This window comes from Peromyscus maniculatus, chromosome 23 (assembly GCF_049852395.1).
Source record: "Peromyscus maniculatus bairdii isolate BWxNUB_F1_BW_parent chromosome 23, HU_Pman_BW_mat_3.1, whole genome shotgun sequence".
Lineage (NCBI taxonomy): Eukaryota > Metazoa > Chordata > Mammalia > Rodentia > Cricetidae > Peromyscus > Peromyscus maniculatus.
In genome coordinates, this window is record NC_134874.1 from 20,297,317 (window position 1) to 20,324,021 (window position 26,705).

Here is a 26,705-nt window from a genome sequence, read left to right on the forward strand (position 1 = left end):
TATCCTTCAAGGATTTCTGGGTAAGCTGCAAGGCTGGAAGTCTTAGCACCAAAACCCGACAATAGAAAAGAGCTAGTGCTCAGTGTGCTCTCTTGGAAGAGACAGGTCTGTGGAAGAGCTTGTTAAGCCAGGGAGATCCCTGCTGGGGAAGCAGAGCTCAGCTGGAAGCCCTTTTTACACCAGCCTGCCTGCCAATCAAGCTGCCCTGGAGAGAGCAGTACTAACTTGCAAGGGGAACGCTGCTCCTTGAATACACCCCATCTGCAGAGACAGCAGAGGCCTCGGTGGGCCCCAGGGTCCAAGAGAACTACCAACGAGAGGACTTAGACCCTCCCCTTCCTCAACCGGAACACTGAGTCTGCAGAGATCAATGGCTTCCACTGGTCCCTCCCGCACACAGCCACGGAAGCCTTCTAGAGCCAGAGGAATTTGAGAAGTTCACCTTTCAACTCAGCATAACAGAAAGTCAAACTGTAAATGTTCTGTTATTTTCTATTACATAATTGCTAACCATGTACATGTACAGATACATGGCTTTGCTTTTGTTTGTATCCTGCTCATATTTGAAGAGGTTTGTTCTACATTTCCCCCCACCCAAGTTTACTAGTTTCACTGTATCCCTCAGCCATACCTCGTATGCTCCTCTTTCTACATCTTTCTTTTCTTCTCCCCTTTATACGTCTTAGATTTAACCCTCTCTAAAATCGGTGAATCCTAACAGTATGCCAGCTTCTCCCTCTTGCCGCTTTTCCCATCTCATTTATTTTTTTTTTCAAATTCAGCCTAATACTTAATCATTTTCTTTCCCACCACACGGCCCTCCCACTCCCAATCTCATTAAATAAAGCCATGAGTACTCAGTACTGTCCTTGGTTGTCTTCCAACAGTTGACATCTCAAGGGCCCCTGTTAACTGGAGAGTGACAGCTGGGTGGTAGCAACATCCAGCAGCCGTGATGGTTCCTCCAGTTAGCATGCCACCCGGGGGATAATGCAGAGCTTCCCCAAGCACTCAAAGCTCCTGAGCTGAGGAGTAGTTTAGGAGTTTAGTAGTTTAGTTTAGGAACTACACAATCCACTGTACCAATCTTGCGTGTTAGAAATGCAACAAGTGAAAGAAAATGGCAAATTATAAAGAACCAAGCAGCAAAAATAAGGTGCATAAATCCCATCACGGTGACTGACATAAGAAACATGAAAACCGAAGAGGCAGAACCCCTCCAAAGATTACTAACCCTGCAGCAATGGCATCCAGCGAAGGTGAGTTAAATGAAATCCCAGATACAGAACTCAATACAACAATCATAAGGAAGTTCAAAACCCCGACAGTCAGAGGAAATGAGGACGATGGACAGTGTGAAAGGGGAGTCAAGAAAGAGAAGTGAAAAAAACCTAGTCTGAAGTACCAGAAATGAAAAAAAAAATGTAGAAAAACCAAGAACAACTCTATGGAAAGTCTCAAGGACAGAACAGATCAAGGAGAGAAGAGATATCTGAGCCTGAAGACAAGGTGGAAGAAACGGAATGATCCAGCAAGGACAATCATAAAAGGCTGGGCTGCGCCATCTATTCTAAGTGGGAATTCTCAGACATAAATGGCACTCTAAAGAGACCAAACCCTTGAATTATAGGCATAGGCAGAAGAGAATCTGGTTCTAATGGCACAGAAAACATATTCAAGACTAACATTTCTCCAGAGTTAGGGAGAGAGACCCATCCAGGCCACATAGACCGGAGAAGAACCTCCCCTCATCATGGTTTAATCAAAACACTAAATATACAGAACAAAAATGGGAAACACCACGTCACAAATTATAGCAGGCCCATCTGAGTAACAGCAGACTTGGCAACTGATGCTTTCAAATCAGGATGATCTAGAAAATGCATTTGAGGCTCTGAAAGACAACTCTGGCCAACCAGGACTCCTATCCACAGCAGGGGGATCTGTCAGAATTAGAGAGCTGAAACTTTTCCCAAAAGAAACTGAAGGAATTTGGGACCACTAAGCCAACCCTACAGTTAATATTTGAAGGAGTCCTTCTGACTGAAGGTAAAAACAAGTCCAGCACAAGACTTCAAGGAAGAACAAACCATACTGCAATAATACTAAGGAAAGAAAAGCCAAGCATTACGAAAATCAACAAAATGGCGTAAACAAATACATAACTTTCAATAATACCTCTGGGGAATTGAGACCATTAGAGTTCAGTCAAAAGACGCAGACTAGTAGGTTGGATTAAAACAACAACACAAATGAAGCATCCGTTTGTTGCCACACACACACACACACACACACACAAAAGAACCTCACCACAAAAGGCCAACACTGCCTTAGGAAAGGGTGGTCCAAGCAAACAGCTGCTCCCACATCCAACAAAGTAGATGTGAAGTCAAACCAGTGAGATAGTGATGGTGACTTCATAGTCAAGGAGCAATTCCTCAAGAGCAATCACCATCCACACATACCCGAACACAGGAGTTCAGTTTCAGAAACACGTGCTGTTAAGATGTCACAGAATAACCCCAGCACAATAACAGTGGGTGACGACAGGTCATTCCGACAGAAAACTATCTGATTTAAATGGCATCGTAGATCAAATGGACTTGATTGACACCTATAGAACATTCCATCCAACCACTGTAGAAGGCACATTGTTCTTAGAAGCCCATGGAACTTTCTTTCAAACAGACCATATATTACACAATGCAAGTCTCAACACATACAAGAAAACTGAAATAATTCCTTGTATCCTCTCTGATCACAATGGAATAAGACGATACAGATCAACAGGAAGATAAACTCTAAGAGCATATACAAACTCACGAGGATTAAACAACACACAATTGAATGATGAATGAAGAATCAAAATGGAAATAAAAACATCCCTAGAATCAAACGAAAATGAAAACATAACATACCAGCTCCTCTGGGATACAATAGAGCCAAGCCTAGCATGGTGGTTTAGAGCTACATTTATGCCTACGTCAAGAAATCAAATTTTGAGTAAATATCTTAAAGCACCTGAAAACTCCAGAAAAGGAGTATGCCAAATCAGCAAATGAAATAATTAGATCAGAGCAGCAATTAATGAAACAGAAAAAGATACAAAGAATCAATGGCCAGAGGGTTGGTTCTTTGAAGAGAGAAGGAAGATTCACAAACTCTTAGCCAATAGAAAGCAAGGAAAGACCCAAATCAGAGATGAAAAGGGAGCCATTACAACAGACACCAGTGAGCTTCAGGAAACCATTGAGTATTACCTTAAAAACCATATGTCCCAATAAGCTGGAAAATAAAAAAGAAATGGGTAATTTTCTAGATACATCATGACCCACCGAAATAAACCAAGATGAGATTAACAGTTTAGTTAGATCTGTAATAGTCAGCGAGACTGAAGCAGTGATTAAAATCTCCCAACATAAAAAGAGTCCAGGCCCAGGTGGATTCACTGGTGAATGTTACCAGACTGTCAAAGAAGAGCAAGGCCAATGTTCCTCAGACTATTGCATAAAATAGAAAAAGAACATTACAAGGCCTTTTAATGAATCTAGTATGACAGATACCAAAAGCAGAACAAATATGCAATGTAAAGAAAAATTACAGACCAATTTCTCTGATGAATACAAATGCGAAAATTCTCAATAAAATTTGCAAACCAAATCCAAGAGTCTTCTCCTATGCTAATGAGTAGATGAAGAAAGAAATCAGAAAAACAAGACCATTTAGTATATGTATGCATGTATATATACACACATATATACATACATGCATATATATATTCCATAGTTAATCAGTTAATAAAAAAGATCACTGACCATGACCAAGTTGGGTTTGCTCCAGAGATGCAGGGACTGTTCAATATGTAAATCAATAAACATTGTAAGTTACATTAAGTAGGTGCTGTCAAGGAGAGAAACCACATGGTCATCTCAGTAGATGCAGAAAAAGCTTTTGGCAAAGTATGACCTCCTACATCCTTGAAGACACTCAGAATAAAAGACAAATGTCTCAACATAATGATAAAAACTGTACATAGCAAACCTACAGTCAGCATTATATTAAATGAGAAAAACTTCGAAGGGTTGTCACTAAAACCAGGAACAAGGCAAGGGTGTCCATTTCTCCACTGCATATGGTGTTAAAAGTCATAGCAAGAGAAACAAGGATATTCGAGAGGAAGATGTCCAAGTGTCTCTGTTTGCAGATGTGAGAGACCCCAGGACTCCAACAGCAAACTCCCTACAGTTGATAAGCACCACCAGAAGAGTGGCAGAATGCAAAATAAAATACAAAAATGAGTAGCTTTCCCATACAGTAATGAGGAGTGTACTAAGAAAGAAATCAGGAAAACCAGCCCATTCAGCATATATGCATGTATACATATGCTTACACATATATCCATATATGTGCATATATATTCCATAGTCAACGGGTTAATGATAAAAAGAATTTAGTAAACTAAATCAGGACTCTCTGTCAGGAAGATGGATGTTGACTGTGTAGACATGTCGGCTACTGAAGCTGTAGCGAGTCACAGGCCAGCTGCCCCAGACATGTTATTCAGCACTGTTAGGACAGTAAGATAGCAAGTGGACAGCTACAACCATCAGAGACTAAACTGTCATCATCTGGAGCACTCGAGAGAATCAGCTGACGACAACAGACAGGCACTCATGACCGTAGTCCACGGGAAATACGCACGTCCCCAAGGGGGAGTCTGTACAGCCACAGTCACTGCAGCCTGGAGGTGCAGGCCGGTGACCCAGCCACTCCGGAGGCCAGCCTGAACAGCCCAGAGAGACCGTGTCTCAAAATGAAAAAGTAAACGCATTTTTGGTGCTGTGGCTCAAGGGTAGAGACTAGCGATAAGACGCATACATTCTTAAGAATGATTTAAAGATGCATTAAAAATAAAAGGAGTGAACATTTCTGAATCTTTTGCTAGATGACAGGAAGTGTATTCACTGTCAGACAGACATGACAGTTTCCCCCGAGCCTAACCTAAATGTGACATAGACTTTCTCTAGACAGGGGAATAAGAGTTTGCTCTAGGGCAAGGCTAACTACAATATTATTCCCCTGAATATATTATATGTTATAAAAATACAGAGATCAAAAAGGCAGAGCCAGCCAGGCTGTGGTGACGCATGCCTTTAATCCCAGCACTTGTGAGGCAGAGCCAGGCGGATCTCTGTGAGTTCGAGGCCAGCCTGGTCTACAGAGCGAGTTCCAGGGAAGGCACCAAAGCTACACAGAGAAACTCTCTCGAAAAACCAAAAAAAAAGACAGAGCCAAGAACCCTCCATACAAGTGGAATTTAGCATATATGATATGGATGAGATTTTTAAAAGGGCAGCTTTCTTAAAAAAAGAAAAAGATTCACTTCTATTTCCATTTGTGTGCACATGTGTGTGTTTGTGTGAGTATATGCAACATGTCTGCAATACCAATGGACGGGGGTAGAAGAAGGAGATGGGGTTATAGGCAGTTGTGAGCCACCAGGCAAGCGTGCTTGGAACCAAACTTGGGCCCTCTGCAGAGAAGCAAGTTCTTCAACCTCTGAGGCAGCTCTCCTGCCACAGACGGGTCCCTTAGAAACGATCTTTATAATGCTCTAACTCAGAAAAAAAGGAAACCTAGTCCCGAGTTAGCATGTGAGAAATTAGCACAGAACTGAAGAAGTGAGTAACTGAGATGAGCCTTTGGCACACCCTCCATGAGGACAACCAGGCTGTGACCTCATACAAATTCATAGGACAAAACCGCTCTCCAAACAAAGAGCTAACGAGTAGACCCGTGACCTACGGAAAGACATTGTCACTCTGTGCACGGAGGTGTGTCTATCCCACCAAAAGCCACAGGGGAGCGTGGAAAGCCCACCCAAAGCTACATGGCAGTGTGCCTATCCCACCAAAACCCGCCGTGAAATCTTAGCAGCTGGGAGGAACAGAGCCCTAAAACCCTGCCTGCCTGAGGCTGCCGAGGGGGGATCTCTGGGATCATGCACCACTGCATGGAGAAGTAGGATTCCCAAGTATGTTCAGGAGGCCATAGATGCGACAGGGAGCAACCACAGAGGGAGGCCACAGAGGGTGGCCACGGCGGAGGGGGGGGGAGCATTCAGAGGACATCCAGTTACAGAAGCAGGAAGTTAACCCCACCCTGTGTGTGGCCTCTCTTATCCACCAGATAGTGACAGAACAGGAGGGAGGTGCCTGGGCTGACACAGACAATGAGCAGGTGTCTGGCTGTGTGTGAAGGGGGTGCTGTGAAGCCAGGGCTGGTCTACCTGAGGGTTTGGCTAGGGGTGACGGGAGGTGTGGGGAGGTGGGTGAAGCTGGGGCTGGCCCGCCTGTTTGTTGTGTTTATCCGTCCTCTTCGCCATGAAAGAAAACCCCACCACCCAGGCCGTAAATAACCTAGAAAATCAAATTGTTCCGTAAATGTTTGGACGGTGGCAATTTTGTGTTTGCTTTGTCTATGGTTTGTAGACACAGAAAATACTATAATTAGTAGAAAGCAACGAGAGACCACAGCGCTAGCTCCCTTCCCTTCCTCCCCCCTCCTTGTCTTCTTTTTCCCCTTATTCCTCCCCCTCCCTCCTCCCCTCCGCCTCTTCTCTGTTTTTGAAACAGGATCTAGCTCTATAGCCCAGCCTTGCCTTGAACTTACAATCCTCCTGCCTCAGCTCCCCAAGTCCCAGGATCGCAGCCATTTGTCGCTTTGGCCCCCCAGATTTCTATATTATATACAAAAGAGAACTCGGCCCAGGGAGGCAGCAAGCCGGACAAATGCTTCAGAACATGACATCGACGGATCACAGCTTATGTGTTAATGTAAGCGCAAACCAGGGGTTTCTTGATGTTCCCACCAGGGCAAAACAGCATTTCTTGATGTTCCAAAAACTTACATAATAAAATCCATCTTCATCGATTTCACCAAAAACAGTAATAATGTCTCCTGTGCAAAACGGAAGTTCAGCCTGCAAAGACGTAAGACAGAGCTAAGAGAACGTCGTAACACAGGAGGTGTTTTACTGCAAGGCCCTGGATTCCTCATACTCTTTGAGAATTAACCTGTCTTTCAGCTAAGTCAGGATGTAGGGTGCAGAGCTGAGGGACAGGGTGGGGGTGTCTCTTCAAAGCTGGGGGGACATCTGTTCTAAGTAAGCCTAAGAGAAACACAGTAGAGTAAAGGTCATTGCTACCTGCTGGTAATGCACTGGGAATCTAGTCACATGGTAACTCTACACACCTGCAAGACTTGGGACCATTCCCTGGAGAGTGAGGACCATTGGTAAACACCCTCTCAGCACCAAGAAAATCACCCAACTCCACCATCAATGCAACACCCATCTGTTAAGTGTTAGGTCCCAGTCTGGGGAGAGCAGAGCTTGGTGAACACGAGCCCCTGTGTCCAGAAGTCAAACTGTCCTTAGACCCTTAGAGGCCAGCAGAAGGGAGAAATAGAAAGCTAGCCAGGGGTAACTACAAGTGCGGCTGTGTCCCTAATAAGAGTGAAGTGATCCAGTTCCTCAGCCAGCATCTGATAAGCAAAGCTGTGGGCAGGAATCCAGATCAATCTGGTTTGGGGGGCGGGTGACAAAGACCTCAGCCTTATTTCTGAGGTTTCTTCCTTATTTCTGATCACATTCTGCCTTTGTGCCATGGGGTGCCCAGCTGCCCCAGGCACCCAGACCACCGGCCCTCTCATCTTTCATATGCATGTGAGGGGTCATCAGCCACAGTAACGTTTTTTTCTCTGCTAAAAGGGACTCCATATTGCCATGCCCTACAGGTGTGGGTCATGGGTCGCTCTTCCAATAGTGCTGGGAGACTCAGGCCATAGGGACAGGGATTTGCCACTAAAACTGTCCTCATGACATCAAACACTTGAGTCATACCCAGTGACTGCCACACTGCAGTGGCGTACCTCTGCATGAGACAGTTTATAAACTAGACACCCTAATAGAGGAATAGGAACTTAGAACACAAGGGAGCAAGCATACTATACTCTGAGTGAGGCTGAGCATGAGCACTACTCTGGGTCAGGGGGACTCCCAGCTGGATGGAATGGGGCGGGACAATTTGTGGATGTGGCTAAGAACAGCCATTTGCTCACTTCTCATTGGTTTCTACAGTTCCCACGGGCATCCTTGGACCTTGGCTGACCACAGGTTAACTGAAAACATGGACCCGTGTTTCGCTGTGGCTGGCTGTGAGCCAGAGAATGTGACTGCCATCTCTGATGAGGCTTGTCCCTGGGCCTCCCTCTCTACCATGCTGAGAAGAGTGAGACCTACAGGCGCATGGCCTCAGTATGGTACCCAGGAGAAGCTTAGCCAGGAAGGCATTGGTAGCCGTTCCAGATCAGTACAGCATGAAAGGACTCTGGGCTGGTACCTCAACGTCCACGTTGGGGGAGCTTTCCCTCGGGTCATAGTCGTAGAGTGCCACCATTCTTCGCGTGGGCACAGAGTGACCCCGGCCACTTCTTCTGCTTCTCTCTGCAAAACCGTAAGATCTAGTCATGAAGATCGCCAAATCAGTGGCGACTCCCCTCAGTGCCCAAAAGGGTATGCGTAACCTGCTAATGTCCCTCACTTGAGAAAAGTGTCTCAGCCTCTAGTGCTTAATGTTTTTTCTAGACTGTTCACTTCACAGTGACATTCTCCCTTGTGTCTACCATGCCGTGGGGGCTCTATGAGGCAGGGGACCTCCTCCCCAGATGAGTCCAAGTGGTCGGAGGCACCAGGTGAATATGGCTTGGGAAAGCCTAGTAGGCACCATGAGGTTCTGACCATTGCTCTGGGAAAAAAGCCACAGCTATCCCTTGAATTGAAACCTTCCTTCCTGGAGGGAAGATGGAAGCTCTTAAAACTCACAAAGCTAAGGAAACATACAAGGCTCAGAATACTTGGAAGTTTACAGGACTCACAAGGCCCCTCCCCAAGCTTCTAAAGCTGTGAAAAAGTGCTAGAGACGAAGACTCTCGGTGGAGCCACCTGCTAGGTGTGCAGGAGCTTCAGGGGTGCAGTTCTGGTGGGACATCACATATGTTGGGGTGTGTGTGTGTGTGTGTGTGTGTCTTCGAGTCACCCAGAGTAGCATGGCCAGGTGGCAGCATGAATCACCAAAGGCACAGTTACCATAATGGACAGCACAGGCAAAACAATGCCCACAATAGCCTGACTTTGGGGACAGGCTAATTAATCACGGTGTTTCTTGGAACGAAGTAGATAAGCCCGCCCAGTTTCTGTTTGGTCTGTATAAGCAGAGAAACTCAAATGGAAGAAAGGCTATCTTGGGTCACACTAACAAAGCATCACAGCCCATCCACCGGTGTCCAGACTTGAGCTAATGACTGATCCAAAGCCCCTTAAAGGGAAGGCAGGTCCCACGAGGCACAGCCATGTTATGACCCTGACCAACTCTACAGTCAGCCCTCCTCCCAGCCTTCTCCAGAGAGACCTCTGGCCTTTTATTAACGTCACTGTACACCGGGGAGAGGGAACCTCAGCTGAGGACTTGCCTCCGTCAGACTGGCCTGTGAGTAAGTCTGTGGGGGCATCTGTTTTGATTGATGATTAAAAGTAGGGGTGGGGAACAGCCCTCTGCGGGCGGTGACACCCCTGGGTAGTAAGTTGTAAAGAAACCTGGCTGAGCCATCCAATACGCTACGGTCCACCATGCTCTGTGCCTCCGGTCCCGCCATAACTTCCCTCAATGCAGGACTGCGGACTATAAGGTGAAATAAACCCTTTCCTCCCCAAAGCAAAGACTTTTAGCTGAACTTCTCCCATCACACACACACACACACACACACACACACACACACACACACACACACACACGAGGATGTGTGAATACTCCTAAAGCGTGCAGGGAAATTGCAGTACTGGCTTGCAGAGTGAGTTTTGCCAGACAAGAAAGATCAGGAAATCCTCCCGAGAACTGGGCACTCAGAGGTGCTGTGCGGTCTGTGTTTCTGGGGGCTGCAACTCCCCGTCTCCCCGACCCCCACGCCACGGACTGTTGTAAAAAGTGTAAGCACAGTAGACCCTGAGGGACTGCACTCACCTATTTTCTCCACGGGTGTGTTCAGAGGGAGGAAGCCTTGTCTCAGCAGCTGGTCCATCATCTCTTCGTCATCCGCGTGGATCTCGGAGACCATGTTACAGGGAATGAGGCCAAGCCGGGCGCAGGTCTCCCCACGGTAGAAGCCATCTGCGTCTTTGTCTCCATATACCTGGAGCCATGGGGGGGGGAGGGGGGGGAGGAGTTGGGGGAATTGGTGTGTGTGGGGTGTTAGGGTGGTGGTGGTAGTGGTGAGGGGGGCGGGGAAGTAAGTAAAGCATTTTGATAGGCTGGCTCAGCCATACATCAACTCCACCAATAGCCGAGTCACCTAAAGTCAAAGCCGCTCAGAACACGCTTTTCAGAGCCCACCCTTCACCTACATCAGTCACAGGTCCACTGGCCCCGTGACCACGGCTCCTGTCTTCTCTCCCCTCCCCTTTATTGGTCAGACATGGAAACCTGTGTTTTTCAAGTTCAGGGTCTGTAAGCATAGGCTCTGATTGCACGCGTAGTACCCGGGACACACTCAGGCATGCAGGTATGTGTGCATAGGTATGTGCACAATCCCCTCAGGCAGACAGGTGAAGGCAGTGGCCCTTTTCCTAGGTGGAGTAGAGGCCTGTCCTATATTCAAGGCTTTCATAGCCCTGAGCCATCTCCTCCAACAGCCCTTGAGGCTAAAGGGCTACTACTTCCCGTCACCCCCACCCCCCGCCAGTCTCTGCCCCCACCCATGACACCGCAGCCATCACTACCTTGATGATCTGTCCTTCTTTGAAGGGAAGCTCCTCTTCCGCAGCGTCAGGGTTTGGGGACATGGTAAGTGGGTCATAGTCAAACAGTGCCACAAAGATGCGGGCCGGGAGCTCCTCAGCACCAGGGTCGGTTTCTGACTCATCATAGAAGTCCGGGGAAAGGCGGTCTCGCCCGGTGTATTCATCTAGAGCATGCAGGGGACGGAGCACAGGGGTCATGCGGCACCCTGTGGAACAGCTCAGGGGTGCATCTGTGGAAAGGACAGCCCTGGGTGCTCATCTTTGTCTGTTTGGGCTCACCATGGGGCCAGAGATCCCCCAGAGGTGGAGTGCCGAAGCAGGTGATAGCTTCAGAACAGGGCCTCACTCCAAACTAAGCCACACTGTGAGCGGAAGCCGTGATAGCAAGAAGCCTTGAGTCAGTGGCTCTGTCATAGGTGTTTGGTCCCCTCTGAGTGTGGATGTGATCCTCGGGAGATGCTTCCTGGGTCCTCAGCAGAACACAAGGCTAACTCTACGTTTATTTACCGCTCACTTGCACCTCAGAGTTCAATATGGCTAACAGGGATATTCTCCCAGCTCTGAATGTTTAACCAGAAGCAGAAACAACCTCCATGGAAGGGAACTAAAGCTTTTTCACTATCTAATGGTGATTTTTTTTTAAATCCTAATGTGTGTGTGAGTGTGAGTGTGAGTGTGAGTGTGTGTGTGTGTGTGTGTGTGTGTGTGTGACTTGATATCATGAGGTGTATGGTTGTCTAGCTATACCCGCACGATGCTCATTGCAGACTCCCCTCATGCAGACCCGCCCCCTTAAAATGATGGCAAATAGCACTTTTTGCAATCCCCACTCAGACACTTTTTAAAGAGGATTTATTTTTAATTATGTATAGGTATGTGCATGTGAGTGCAGGTGCCTCAGAGGCTGGAGGAGCTGGGTCCTCCAGGAGCTGGAGTTACAGATGGTTGTGAGTCTCCTCATGTGGTTTCTGGGGTCAGACGTCCACTGGAAGAGTAATACATGCTCTTAACTACTGAGCCACCTCTCTAGCCATCCCCCCAACCTTCACCCACCTTGGACACTTTAATTGGCTGAAGGGTATTTCCAGTACAGTGTCAATGCTTGGCTGTTCCGTAGTTTAGGGAGTTGTAATAAAGAAAGAAAAGTCTGTGTATGCTTGGGACAGGTGAAAGTATTCTTCAGATACTTTCTCTGTATAGTTGGTCAAATCTGAGAATGCAGAACCTGAAATCCAGAGGCCAATTGTGCACACTTGCACACACATGTACATGGGCGTGCATTTCATAGAGAGGGAGATAATAGAACAGTGGTTCTCAACCTTCCTAATGCTGTGACCCTTTAATACAGTTCCTCATGTTGTGGTGATCTCCAACCATGATATTATTTCATTGCTACTTCATAACTGTAATTTTGTTACTGTTATGAATCATAATGTAAATATCTGATATGTGACCCCATGAAAGGGTCATTCGACACCCCCACAGGGAACTGAAGCTGAGAACTGCTGCAATAGTCTGAAGCCAGGTAACGTCCCGATCCTGTGAGTTGGTCAGAAACTGGAATTGGCAGGAGGAAGAGCGGCTTGGGAGATCAACCTGACCCGACAACTATCTCTAGCCTGTGACTTGGGGGATGACATAGGTGGACAGAGAACACCAAAGAGGTGGCTTCTTTACCCACCAAATAATGATGATTTAAAGATGCACACCTGCACTAGGAAGGGGTCCTCACACTTGGTCATCACCCCATGGTTCCACAGTCGCCATTTCCCAGACCCCCAAATATACGTGATGTTTACCTGTCCCGTGTCAGAAAGTCTAAGGGGAAAAGAAGTAAAATATTCCAGGTTTTAAAATGAGGTGAAATTGAGAAACCCCACACCATACTGTCTCTCTGAAGCCATTTGGACCTTAGGGTACAAACCATTTGTACTGCCGCCTTCTTGTCCTGGCCTCTGTCCCTTTCTTGTTCATGTATTGTAAACATGCCTCCAGGGCTGGGGAGTTGGCTCAGAGGTTAAGAACACTGGCTGCTTTTGCAGAAGACCTGGCTTCCCAACAACCTGTTAACTCCAGTTCCAGGGGATCTGGCGCCCTCTTCTGGCCTCCACAGGCACCGCATGTACACCGAGCACAGACATACATGCAGATGAACACTAATACACATAAAGATAAACCTTAATAAAAACATGATGTGTATGTATGTATGTATCTATAAATAATATTCAGTTAACTCTAAAAACATAAACTACAATAAAACAAAGTTTCCTTTAATTTGTGCTTGGACAAAATCCTCTACAGCCTGACCTGTTAATTTCTTCATTGTGGTTTTAGCAGGCAGGCGTGAGAACTCCCACACTCACTCTCACAGGATGATGTGTGGAACCAGGGGCAGCTGTGAGGCCCCACCTGGGATACCCCTAGCTGGGGTATGCAAGGGGCGCTTAGCTCCCATCATGCCGCCTGGTTGGAGAAGTTTCACCTATAGAAACAGCACAGGGAAGGGAACTTCCGGATGTGGCCTAAATCAGCATTTGGTGTGTGTCTGTTCTTTGTGCTTTTCTGGGTTGTGTTATGTGGTACTTCTGTAGCTAGCAAGCCTCTGTGGCCATGAGTTGAGTGTGATCCTAAGGATGGAGGCCTATGGCCAGTTTCCCCTGGACCACACCATTACATCCTCCGGGATACACAGGAGAGCCTTTGCTCAGGAACAGCTTATCCACATCATGTGTCATACATCTCACCTAAATGTCTGATACTATCTACAATGTGCAACGTTTTCTTGGCAGGGATGGACTCTCTCTTTTGACGGACTAGACTTTGTCCAGCTAGTGTTCAATTTTCAACATGTCCTGTGGATGCAGGATATGCTGTCACCCCCCCCCCCTCAAACCACCAGGAGAATGGGAAACAATGAGAGAGAGTCCACAGTGATTAGTAAGATCGACTCCGTTACACTCAGATGGGTGACACCATTCATTTTCAAAAAGGTGACACCCTCCCCACTGGCCCAAGCCTTGCATTCAATGGGTCAGGTCAGTAAGATTAACCTAAAGCCCAAAAATTCCTGAGGAAAAAAAAATTAAGCACAATTAAATGTCTTTGGAAACAGAGAGTGAACTAAGGAACCTGGTGTCATTAGACAGGGGGCTAAGGAACCTAACTCATGCAGAACATGGCTTACTTAAAATTAGTTTTAGAAATCTGATTATTAATAGCCACCATATTTTACTTAGTTGAGGCTCCACTGTCTATTAAAAATAGACCCAGGAAAATATGATATAAAGACTTCATTACCTCTAGGAAAGAAAAATAGATGCTTTTGGAATAGAGTAGGTTTCTAAAATACTAATTGCTAATGTTTTTTAAATTTTTATCTTTTATTTTATGCTGTGGGATGTTCTGTATGGCAAATATGTTAATAAATAAAACACTGATTGGCCAGTAGCCAGACAGGAAGTATAGGCGGGACTAACAAAGAGGAGAATTAAGGGAACAGGAAGGGAAGGAGGAGACTACCTGGAGCCACCGCCAGGACAAGGAAGATGTAAGGTACCAGTAAGCCACGAGTCACGTGGCAAAGTATAGATTCATTGAAATGAGCTAAATATAAGAGTAAGAGCTAGACTTTGATAGGCCTGAACTAACGGCCAAGCAGTTTAAGTAACATAAGCGTCTGTATGTTTATTTTATAAGTGGGTTAAGGGACTGCCGGAGCTTGGCGGGACCCGGAGCGAAAACTCCAGCTACGATTTTATATGCATGCATGTGCACCATGTGTATGTGGAGACCTGAAGAGGGCGACAGACCATCTGGAACTGGAGTTACAGGTGGTGGTGAGCTGCCATGTGGGTGCTGGAAAATGAACCCAGGTCCTCTGCAAGAACAACAACTGTTCTGAACCACTGAGCCCTCTCTCCAGACCCTAATTGCTGGTATTTTAACAAGAAAAGAGAATTAAGGGCCAGATGAACATGTCCTCTGACCCCTGACCCCTGACTGTTAGTCACTGACTCCTTAGCCTGTGTTCTTCTTGGTGAGTGACAGACCTATCCCATGGATGGTTTCTTCTGAGGTCTTCAACAGGCACTTAGGGCTGTGGTTCCACACATGCGTACACCATGCAAAGTGCTGGGTTTAAATTATGTTTTTTTCACATGGGTTCTTGGGTAGCTACAAGAACTAAGAAGAGGCAAGGCATGGCTCATGCTCTTTCAAGTGTTAGGGTGAAGGATGTGATCTTTGTTCCATAGTGTTACTCTCTTTGGGGCCAGCCACGTGCCTGCAGCCTCCTGTGTTTATCACCTTAAGAATCCAGACAAATGGGTCAGGCGGTGGTGACGCATGCCTTTAATCCCAGCACTCGGGAGGCAGAGCCAGGTGGAGCTCTGTGAGTTCCAGGCCAGCCTGGTGTACAGAGTGAGATCCAGGACAGGCACCAAAACTACACAGAGTCTCAAAAAAAAAAAAAAAAGAATCCAGATAAACCTTGCGGAAGGTTCAATGACAAGGGTCCCAGCCAAGACAGTAAAGGCTGTCCCTGGTTGTTAATGACAAGGGTACCTGACAGGACAGTGCAGCCTGTCCCCAGTGACAAGGATGCCTGACATGTCTGTGAGCATGGAATATCCCTGTCTTTCCTTTTTTCCATCTCTGACTTGCTAGGTGATTAGAATAGAAATCCTGCCCTAACTCCTTACATGACATGTATCTCAGTGACCATAGCAAAGTCCATTCCTGCTTATGATGTCTCTGCTTGGAGTGGTGGGGTGGTGATGGGAGTCACAAAGGCCTATTTATTTGGCCATGTGATATCTCCAGCAGAGCTATGCCCTTTATCTGTCAAACAATAACACTGAGACTGGACGGCCAACTTGGCTAGCAGGGGATGAGCTGAGCCTTGAGTGAGCCAGGCCTGGCTCTCAAGCCTCAGGACAGAAGTCCCACCGACTGGGACAGCCCAGACTCATTTCTGTTCACTTTGTCAAGGTCGGTTGGCCAGGCACTAGGACCAGAGCACAGAGGCCTGCGCTGATCTGCTATCTTGGGGTCCGCGGTTTCTGGGTCTGGCCACACACCTCTTGCTATCTTCTGGATCACTGAAAACAGGTTTTGGGGGGTGGTGGTGGTTGGGTGGGATTTAGTGGGGTGGTGGTGTGGGGGATCTTTTGGCAGTGTGGGTGTGGGGATGGAATCTGAGGCCTCACACTCCACCAGCTGCAAATACAACCAGCCGAGGATATCCAACGTCCTACGACATCTTTAAGGGTAAAACAGATGCCTCATGAAGATTGTAGGGCTGCAAAATAAATGCTTCCCTGCCACTGCAGAAGGATGAAGCCCAGAAAGGATTCCTACGGCTGTGTGGCTTCCTCTTGGGATTGGGGAAAGAACCGTGTTCCAACACTTCTTGCTCACTGTGATTTGAATCCTTTCCACCTTGGGCCACCTAAGCAGATTTTCTTCCTCTCTGACATGGCGAACCCAGTATTGTCCCTAACCGTCCCTGCTTAGTGTCTCTGCTGTGGTGTGTGTGCATGCATGCGTGTGTGTGTGTGTGTGTGTGTGTGTGTGTGTGTGTGTGTGTGTGTGTATGTGTATGTGTGTATGTGTGTGTATATGTGTGTGTGTGTATGTGTGTGTATATGTGTGTGTGTGTGTGTGTGTGTGTGTGTGTATGTGTGTGTATATGTGTGTGTGTATGTGTGTGTATATGTGTGTGTGTGTGTGTGTGTGTGTGTGTATGTGTGTGTGTGTGTGTGGTGTATTCACAAAAGCCTGGTTTATTTGGCTCCTCCCCTTCCCTGTTGCCTCATGAACACCACTTCTTAGAACTCCTGTCCGCATGATTCCATGCCAGGGGCAGCTGTTGGCCCCGACCTGCAGCCACCCTTAGCATGAGTTGGTGACAATCACCAAATTACAGCTTTGGGCACCACTGGCAGAATCCCGAATGGTCTGTGAGAGAAGGAAGCCCAGCTGTCCTGCAGTGGGTGGAGGTAATGGAACTGGGACGGATGGTGAGGCGCGGGGGGTAGCGGTGGATGGGGCACTTATCTTGGGGACACTTCCAGCTTCCAAGTGTTCCCAAGACCTGCACCAATGTGGCCTATGCACGCAGATGACTCAACTTACCTGGAGCTCGTGTGGAATATTTGGGGTATATAATCAACTCTCTCTTTCTCTCTCTCTCCCTCCCTCCCTCCCTTCAGAAAATCCCTAAAGCACATCTCTTGGGTATGTCTGAGTATGGACCCAGACAGGATTTAGCAGGAAGGAAGAACTGTGTCCTCCATGTGGGAATCTGGGAGGCACCATCCCAGGGGCTAGGGTTGATGGAGTAGGAGCAGGAAGGATAAAGCCAGGAAATGCAGTATTTTGTCCTCTCTCTCTCTCTCTCTCTCTCTCTCTCTCTCTCTCTCTCTCTCTCTCTCTCTCTCTCTCTCTCCTCCTCTCCCCACTCTCTCTGGGTCTCCAAAACACACACACACACACCACACACACACACACGCACACGCACACGCACACGCACGTGCACACACACACAATGGTGGCTATCCTCCGGCACTGTCCCTGCCATGATAGATCGAACCCTGACATGTGAGTCCCGTTGTCCTTTATCTCTTCAGACATTTGTCACGGGGACCAAAGTCCTCATGCGTGACCCCTGCATTGTTTTTAATTCAGGTGGTGGACAGAAAGTGAATGATACCGATCAGGCCACTAACCAATGGATGGAGCCATTGTCGGCCGGTGCCTCTGAGGACCTCCGCCACCGTGAGGATACCTTCGGCTCACGTGATCCATCCGGTCTCCTCGCCCCATCAAAGCAGAGTTTCCTAAAATCTAGACCCAAAAAAAAACCGTGGTTAGGTCTGGCTGGCCTTGGAAAGGAAAGGAGGAGTTAAAGCCAAATCAATCCGGATTGGAAGCAAAAGCACTAAAGGCAACTAAACGTAGCTTTTAACTGAAAGGTTAGCTGAGTGACCCTGGGGAGAAGCCAACTGCGCCCAGGACCCTGCCTTTTACATCAGGGTCCCTTCTGGACACACCGCAGTGGGGCTGGTAGTAAAAATGAGTCATAGGAGGAAGCTTTTGGTAGATGTTATTGCTCCTGAAGGTAAATCTTCTGAAGCAAACTGACTATGATGTGCAGTTTAGGCGCCATTGCAGAGAAGTCTTCTGGTTTTGTTATCCCACCCCCAAATGTCACACTAGCGGAGATCCACTGCCATAGTTCCCAAAGTCCATCACAGACAGAAGGGGTGTGGTGGGTTCCAGACACTCAGAGGGCAGTGTCTACATGCTCTCAGCTTTGATCGTGCTTAACCTGGGCCTGAACAGACCTCCTGTCTAGAGACGTCTACCTCTCATTTGGACTAGCAGTCAGAACTGACTGAAAGGAAGCAGATCACAAGGAACCAGGCTGGTGGAGGCCATTCCCAGGACACAGGAGCCAAGGTGTCTGAGCCGATAGCCATGGGGTGAGACTGGGCGGGCACCATGGGGTGCAGGCGCCGGGCGTGGACACATCACAGAGTGCACAGCTCAGAAGGAGGCTTGCGGCCGCGCTGGTGGCCCACCTGTGTGCCCAAGGACAGCCGAGCACAGCGGGGGGGGGGGGGGGGGGCAGACGTTGTAGAAAGGATACAATTATAGAGATGTATGAAGCTTTGGATGAACCCTTGCTGTGTGGTAGACACAGAGGGGAAAAAAAGACTGGGGGGGGGGGGTGAGTAAGACCTTGGAAACAATTTATAAAAAAAATGAGTTTCTTCCCTGGTTATTCTCCATATTTTTAGACAGTTATAGATGAAAGCCAAAAGGAAAAAGAAAAACTTAAAAAGCCAAAACAACAAGGACAAAAAAAAAAAAAAAAAAAAAAGCCTTTGATCATACCAGCGTCCTCCTTGAATGCCTAAGCATCATTTTGTGTGTGTGTGTGTAGAGGGGGTGGGGGGGAGGGATGTGTGTTTCCCGAGTTCTAGATATTCAGCAGTTCAGCTAACCCTTAATTAAAACTTAGATTCAGTTGTCCTTTAAGTAAAGCAGCCGTACCCATCGCTGATTCTGTGGGGGCGATTGTTAACTCCAAAGCAAGAAAACCTTCAGGATGGTCAAGCAACTGGGAAGCAAATGGGGACTGAAGAAATAAAAAAAAAAAAAAAATGCAGGGAGAACCAAAGAGAAGAGCGGCCCAGAGAGTCCCCGGATGCACTCCGCAACCCGAACCAAAGGCAAAACCAACAAAAGAATGAGCTCGGATTGGTTTGGCAAGCGCGCGCGCAGGGGAGGGTGGATACTTGACACACCAAAGGGCCGTCTGCCACTCGGGGAGGAGGCTGTGCGAGCCGCTCAGCTGCCCTACTGTCGGGCATGGCTGGGCTTTTCCTCCAGACACCCCGAAAATCTTCGTGGTCGCTGGCCTCGTCCCAGCCATCCCTCCTGGGCACGGGCCTCTCCGGGCTGAGCTGGGGGTCATCGCTCCTGATGACGTCACTGGGGTCCACCTGCTCCCCAAAGTCCTCTTCGATGCTGCTCTGTCGGGTCAGCGTCCGCCTCCGGGCCAGTAGGGGCCTCGGGCATCTCCTACAGGGACAGTGACCAGGGCCTGGACTGCATTTGGTGGAGGTGCTCCTGAAACTAAATCGAGACTCTTCCTCCTCACTGCCACAGTCCAAACCACTGTCCGGGCTCCTGGTGGCCGAGCGGCTGAACCGACAACCTCTGTCTTCCAGAAAGAGATCCTCCATATGGATGCCCGGGCCCCTGTGCTCTGCAGGGAGCCAGGATCCCTGTAGGACTGGATGTCCCCAACAGGACCGCGCTGGCCCACGCTGCATGGCCAACAAGGCCCTGGCTCTGGAGGACCCCATGCCCTGCCTGAGCAGCGGCTCGCCAAGCTCCGTGTCCTCCTCAGCTACCTCGGGGATACTGAACAGTCTCTTACTGCGGTGGGGCTGATGGGGGAACTCGGGCTGCTCCAGGAAAGCGCCTTCAAAGCTCCTAGCCTTATGGCATTCCTTGGGGACAGCATGTGTGAGGGAGCGGTGTATGACCAGACATGAGGCGGTGGAGGAAGAAGAGAAAACACACACAGAATTAGTCTCGGCAGGGAGGCAGGGGGGGCAGCATGAGGCAGCCTTTGCTCACGGGGTGGAGGGGGAACCTGCGCCGTGCCTGCTGGGGGCTCTGGGATGGAGCAAAGGGGCCACGTGGTGGGTGCCGAGCAGGAGGGGAGGGGCAGCACACGGAAGAGCCAGCCGGACGGACGGACGGACGGACGTCAGGAGCAGACGCCATGCGGGTGAGCCAGAGGGACAAAGGGTGGCCCGGACGGGAGGGCACAATGCTCCCAGGCCCTTGGCTGCTCCTATGCTGATGAGTTACCCAGAGTAGTGGGGGAATTTGTCTGCCACTGTGGCTGATTCCCTGCAGCCTGGGGACAGTTGCCGCTGAATGCCCAGCGTAGCTGGAGGTGACCCCACCGTGTCCCTGTCCAGCCCTGTGGACTGCTTCCTTCCAAGCATTGGCACCCCAGCCATCCACTTTTCCCTTAGCTAAAGCAGTAGCCAGATTCCTTTAGAGCACACCTATGTTCTGATGAACGTTGCCTTAACAGACCCAGTGCCTACTTGGTACCTACAAAGGACCAAGATCCTCTGCCTCTGCACCTGAGGTTTATTTATTTATTTATCTATCACATCTGGCCCATCTGGTCTTAGTACCTGGCCCAGAGCTAACCACTCTTGAGGTGACTACGCCAACTCTCCTGCGTTCCGGCTTTAGCCAACGTCTCCATGTGCACCATTCCCTGCCAGCTCCAGCCATCAGCCTCTGTCTCTTTCCGAGAAGCCGTCTCTTGGTGCCAACCCCTGCCTGCTCTATACTCTCCTTTGGGGAAGATCTGACTAATTCGAGGAAAGCTGCTCTCATCCCCTGCTGAGATCTGGGGGGTACATCTTATGATGGGTGCTCGTGATGACTGCCCTCGCCGGTCTGTGGACACCTCGGACCACGTGGGAAGGTTGTTTCCTCCTAGTACCGTCTACTGTATGCACCTGACACTGCCCACGAGTGGGTGGGCAGCGGATCTACTAACTCCTGGATCTTTCTCCTTTATCACGCCACATTCAAGGCTGTTTGGCTCAGGGGTGGTGAGCACTAGGAAAGTGAAGGACGATAGCTGAAAAAGAGGGTAATACAGGGTAGGCAGGTGAGCTGGGCCAGCTGGAGATGAAGAGTCATATGCCCTGGTCCCTCCAGGAAAACCTGGCTTGGCTTAGCCAGTCACTGTAATATGGGACTATGGGTCTACTGTGGCCACAGCTCCCAAATGCCCCTGGCAGTTTATTAGGAGAATCTTGAAACCCACACCCATAAGAAGCCTGGTGGGTGAGCGGCATACACCTGTGGCTACCCTGATCCCACTTCCTCTAGGGCACTGCTGGGCTGTTTGTAAGAGGGTGGGAGCTACATGGACTACCCCTCCTGCTTCGCAACACCCTCGCTGGCCCTTCCTTTGTTAAGCAGTTCCTGAGAGGCAGCTTCTAAATATCTTCCCCTGTCCAGAGAAGTGTCTGGAAGGTGCAAGGCACAGGTGTATGCCTTTCCCTGACCCACCCGTGAACCCTTCCAAGGTGACTCTTGCTCTGGAACATGGCCTGGGGCAGGTAGGAGTCTCCGGTTCAGAAGAGGTCGGTGTGGGACCCACTGGGGGAGGGGCACAGGGAATGGAGTGAGCTTCACCATGCAGGACCACATGGAGGTCCCCAAAGCCCCTGCAAGGACTTTTATGGGGAAAACATCCATAGGATCCCCATAGAGGCTCTGAACAGACCTCAGTAATATATGTTATCGTCTGCCCACCACAGTGCAAGATGATGCCTGCCTGCAGAAATAAGCCCTGCAGGCTTCACCCTACCCCCAACCACCTTCTCATGAAGTAGCCACCCTTTCATTGCAGATCTCCAGTGGTAGATGGTATGGACTCTTTCCTGGTATGGGGCTCCGGTGATGGACCCAGGAGTGTGCTGTCCTAGGCCTCCTCTGGCCTCCGCTGCATGGTTCTAGCCCACCATGGATTCCTCCTCTTACACAGGAATGTGTGGCCCAGCTCCAAACTGCTGGTTCAGTCCTAACCCAGAAGCTGCACCTTCTATATGAGCATGTAAGGCTGAGGCTAGTTTTGTTGCTTATAATTCTATTCCCACTGCAGTGCGGCTGTGTCCAGGGGTTCCAAGGGGATCCCCCCGAGTACCCAGCCCTCTTGGCAAGGCAGACAGGAGCAGCATGTAACTCCTGAATGCCCTCGTGAAACAATCCCAGCAAAGGGGCGGAAGGGAGCATCCCCCAGATTCGGGGCACCCGGTCATGAGCTCAGGGCTCACCTTGAGGGCGTTGTGAGAGGTACCACTGGGCCGGCGCCGGCCCCCATCCTCCAGCTGCATCTCTGAGTACAGCTCCTCCTCATCCTCCTCCATGATGTCCGACAGGTCTGACCCCCGGCTGCTCTCTGTGTGGTAATCATCTCCATGGCAACAGTGCGGCTGTGGTCAAAGAGGAACATAGATGGGACTTCTTTTTTTTTTTTTCGATGTATTTATTTTTATTTTTATGTGTAGTGGGCGCTTTTGCCTGCATGTATGTCTGGACGCTACATGTGTGCCTAGTGCCTGTGGAGGTCAGAAGAAGGCATTGGCTCCCCTGGAACTGGAGTTACGGACAATCGTGAGCCACCATGTAGGTGCTGGGAATCCAACCTGGGTCCTCTGAAAGAGCTATCCTTAACCACTGAGCTATCTCTCCAGCTCTTGATAGGACATCTTGCACATGCCACAGGCTCCCAGGCTACCCCTCTCTGAGTCCTGGACTCGTCGTATTTGCCAACTTGCAGAACCCATGTAACCAGCCCATGTGGGCACAGCGTATGCAAACAAAGCCAGATAGATACAATTTTGCCTAAGCTGCAGAGCGGGGCAGCACGGGTCACCCCACTCTGACAGGCACAAGGATCCTGGACTCTGGAGGAGACAGAGCAAGCAGTGTTGATCCATCACATCATATGATGCTCAACTTCCAACCTGTCACATCTGCACATCACCAGCTGAACAAAGGCTCAAGCCCAACATCGCCAGTTCAGATGGCTGAGGTCTAGGGCACTCCTGTGTACAGTGTCACACAAGAGGACATGGCAGGGCAAGTGGTCACACGTGGTACACCGAGGCTTTTAAAAGAACTGTCATAAAGCAAACAAATGTGCATATGTATGTACAGGCACACACAGATACATGCTCATGTGCATATATATGTCCACATATAAGAACACACATAGGGCCGGTGGTGGTGGTGCACGCCTTTAATCCCAGCACTTAGGAGGCAGAGCCAGGTGGATCTCTGTGAGTTTGAGGCCAGCCTGGGCTACAGAGTGAGATCCAGGACAGGCACCAAAACTACACATAGGAACATGCTTACATGCACACTCATCACAATACACTTACTCATACAGAGACACATAGATGCATAGGAACACATGCTGACATCCATATACATGTCCATTCACACATGCACACACATCTCTATACACAAGTGCACATAAACATGTACACAATGATCATAGGAATTCAGTCACATGTACTCACATATGAGCACATGTGCCCAGATACCATATATGAGCACATGAATAAACATACTTAGGCACATTCATATCAGACAAGTAGACACGCATATACAAACATGCATAAAACACACACACACATGTGCACCCACGTAGACACAGAGGAACACATTTTCACATGTCCACACATGAGAACACATACATATACATATTCATGTACACAGGTACACACAGAGGCATGCACATACACAAACAGGAACATATACACACACCATACACTTATATACAGGCACACACATACACACACATGCACATATCAAATAGATACAAGGGCATACACAAATTCATGTGCGTACATAAACACTCTGGTGTGTGAGCACACACACGCATATATGACCACATGGCACACACCCAAGGCAGGTTAGGGCAATGTCTTCATAACTCCAAACTCCTATGCATCCAGTTAAAGCCCCTGGCAGCCGAGGGCTGATGCAGGGGTACACGCGCTCACCTGCTTGCCCAGCTCCGACCCTTTCAGGAAGTCATCCACAGAGGTGCCCCTCCTCTTGACCTCAGGGGAGGCGTAGCCATCCTCCTCGTCTGAGTTGGTATATTGCCCAGCACTGCTCCGCTCCAGAAAGAGGCTCCTTTTCTCTAACTTGGGAAGAGAAAAGGACCAAGATGAGCAGGCATGTAGGGAAGGACTGGAGAGGACCCCAGGAGCACACACTGTTGTTATTCCCAGCTTCAAGTACTGAGAAGGGCAAGGAGATTCCCAGGGGTACCCCGGAGAGGCCTCTCACACACGGAGCCCTGCAACCTCCCCCAGGGCAGATGCATGAAATATGCTGGGCCGTGACCCCTTAAGACTGTGACTCTAGGCTGCTGCTGGAAGGTGGCTCCCTTGAGGTCCAGGTTCCCTTGAGGTCCAGGCTCCCAGGACCAGCTCTTCCCCTCACCTCTCCTCTCTATGAGGTCTGAATCACCCTGAGCTTCACTGGAGGGAACCACGGGCCTCAGTGGGAAACTTCTTCCTCCATTGCTTGCCTCGCCTGACTTTAATTTGCTCAGTGATCATGGCATTGAAGCAGGAACCCAGGAAGGGTCTCTGGCCCAGCCTAACCTAACAGCCACTGGGCTCTCCAGGATCCACTCTGAAGCTGTGCCGGGATCCTCTGCCCCCAAAGCATCTCTCAACCATAAGCATCCCTCAGTGATTCCAATGCAGGCCTGGCTGCAGCCTCCTTGAGCCTCAGAGTACCCTTCAAGCAGAGGCCTCAAGTTCATGAGTATGTGCTGTAAGTATCGGTGGCCACTGTTGAACAAACCAGATGTCATGGACAATCTGATGTTCTAGTTTCCTAAAAGGTTCTGGGGCCCTGGGGTCAGGGGTGCTCTCTCGTGGAGCGACACGGGGCTGAACATATGGTAGAAGCATCCTCCCAGGCACCTGCAACTCCAGTGCTGACCCTTGGCCACGTATCCTCACTCTCCTGACCTGGGCCCCAGGAGGAGGGTGCCCCCAGCCTTGGCAGACATTCCCAGGGGTCACTATCCTGGTGAGACCCACAGAGCTACCTGACACTAAGAGGGTCCTGCCAGTGCGTCCCTCTGCCTCCTTGGTGGAGAAACTCAAGCTTGCCCCAAACATCTGGGCATCTGGTAGGGGGACATGTGGGAGAGATGGGAAGGTCGTAGGCCAGTTCAGTCCTGGGTCTTACTTCCCAGGCCTGGTGGGGAGGGGTACCCCAATAGGCAACTTTAGTAGTGCATATCTCATTGCTCCCTTTGAGAGTGTGTCCTAACCTGACTTAATCTCCATAGTAACAAAAACCCCTATCCCCAACATATATACTCAGACTGGGATGTTGTAATGAAAGAACAGGTCTTGCCCAGTTCAGAATAACAGTCCTAGGCTGGGGTCTGGAGTACTCTCTGGTGGATCTGCCTCTATTGGCCAGGCACAGGGACAGGTCATACCCCACCCCAAGAGTACAGGGACCCACCTGCTAGGAAGACACAACGTACCCTGCTACTTTCGGCCACCCTCTGGGCAGCCTCCCGGGCCATGGCCTTGGCGACGGTGGTGGACACGGGGGCTCCTTGTGGCTGAGGGAGGATCCGGCTGGGTGAGGGTGACCTTCTGCCGGGGCCAGAGCTATGCATGTCAGGTGGTTCCAACATGTGGCCATGTGCAGGGCCGGGTGGCCGACTCTGCTCCCAGGACTCGTCCACTTTGACGTGGGGACCCAGGTGTTGGTCTTTGGTATCCAGGTCGCTTGCTAATGGCTTTGGTGGGGGAGCAGTCCTCGGGTGGGGGGCTGGAGGCACCAGGAGGTCAGGGGGGATGGCAGCGAGGGCAGAATCCATGGACTCCCCCTGCGCAGACAGGGTGCGCACACTCACGGCCTTGGCCTCCAGGCTTCGCAGCCGGACCAGCTCCACCGCCGTGCCGTCTGCTGTGGGAGCGATGACCTCAGCCACCTGCACACAGAGAAAGACATGTCACAGGCTGTCAGCACGTGGTGACCCAGCAGTGGCCTCTGCTGGAGCCAGACGCCTGGCAGGAAAAGCCCAGCATCTGGCTCAAGTCACTCACAGAGCTACCTAAGCAGGAGTCTCCGGGAGCCCAGGACTCAGGTAGCTGTGAGGGCAACAAAGCATAGCCTTCTTCCTCCATCTCTAGATCAGATTCAGGGTTCCACAGGAATCTGAAGGTGAGCTGGCTTAGGACCACAGCTGGAGGGAGGGGAGGAGGGGGTAGAGCAAGTAGACTTCCTGGATGTGTGTGAAACCTGCCCTTAGAGACCATGGAGCCTGCGCTGGGAAAGCCCGCAGCCTGCGAGAGGTGAATCATGGGAGAAATGGCTGGGGACCTCACACCCAAGTCCAGCAGCCCAATCTGTCACCAGAGGGAAGAATGGGGTGGCAGCAGTTGTGGTGGCTTGAATAGGAATGCCCCCCATAGGCTCATTTTTTGAATGCTTGGTCACCAGGGAGTGCCACTATTAGAAGGTGTGGCCCTATTAGAGGAAGTGTGTCACTAAGGGTGGGTTTTGGGGGTTTCAGATGCTCAACTCTCTCTCTCTCTCTCTCTCTCTCTCTCTCTCTCTCTCTCTCTCTCTCTCTCTCTCTCTCTCTCTCGCGCCCCCCCCCCCGCTTCCTGTTGATCCTGATGTAGAACTCTCAGCTACCTCTCCAGCACCATGTCTGCCTATGTGCCACCATGCTTCC

At 49.6% G+C, this 26,705-nt stretch overlaps 1 protein-coding gene across 8 annotated transcripts in view; it reads right to left on the reverse strand.

The window, feature by feature from the left end:
* The window catches only part of Rimbp2 (RIMS binding protein 2), a 194,409-nt gene that overhangs the window by 5,563 nt on the left and 162,141 nt on the right, over positions 1 to 26,705 (reverse strand). For 4 of the 8 annotated variants that reach the window (XM_016002799.2, XM_016002804.3, XM_076560739.1 and 1 more), the window contains exons 13-21: positions 25,500 to 25,955; positions 23,983 to 24,129; positions 22,246 to 22,404; positions 19,168 to 19,878; positions 17,584 to 17,701; positions 10,835 to 11,019; positions 10,080 to 10,248; positions 8,403 to 8,506; positions 6,911 to 6,982 (exon numbers count right to left, since the gene is read on the reverse strand). In XM_016002799.2, coding sequence (XP_015858285.1) covers positions 6,911 to 6,982; positions 8,403 to 8,506; positions 10,080 to 10,248; positions 10,835 to 11,019; positions 17,584 to 17,701; positions 19,168 to 19,878; positions 22,246 to 22,404; positions 23,983 to 24,129; positions 25,500 to 25,955 — 2,121 coding nt within the window. The remainder of the gene's footprint in view (positions 1 to 6,910; positions 6,983 to 8,402; positions 8,507 to 10,079; positions 10,249 to 10,834; positions 11,020 to 17,583; positions 17,702 to 19,167; positions 19,879 to 22,245; positions 22,405 to 23,982; positions 24,130 to 25,499; positions 25,956 to 26,705) is intronic. The other 4 variants (XM_016002820.3, XM_006971379.4, XM_016002832.3 and 1 more) reach the window with 1 other exon arrangement.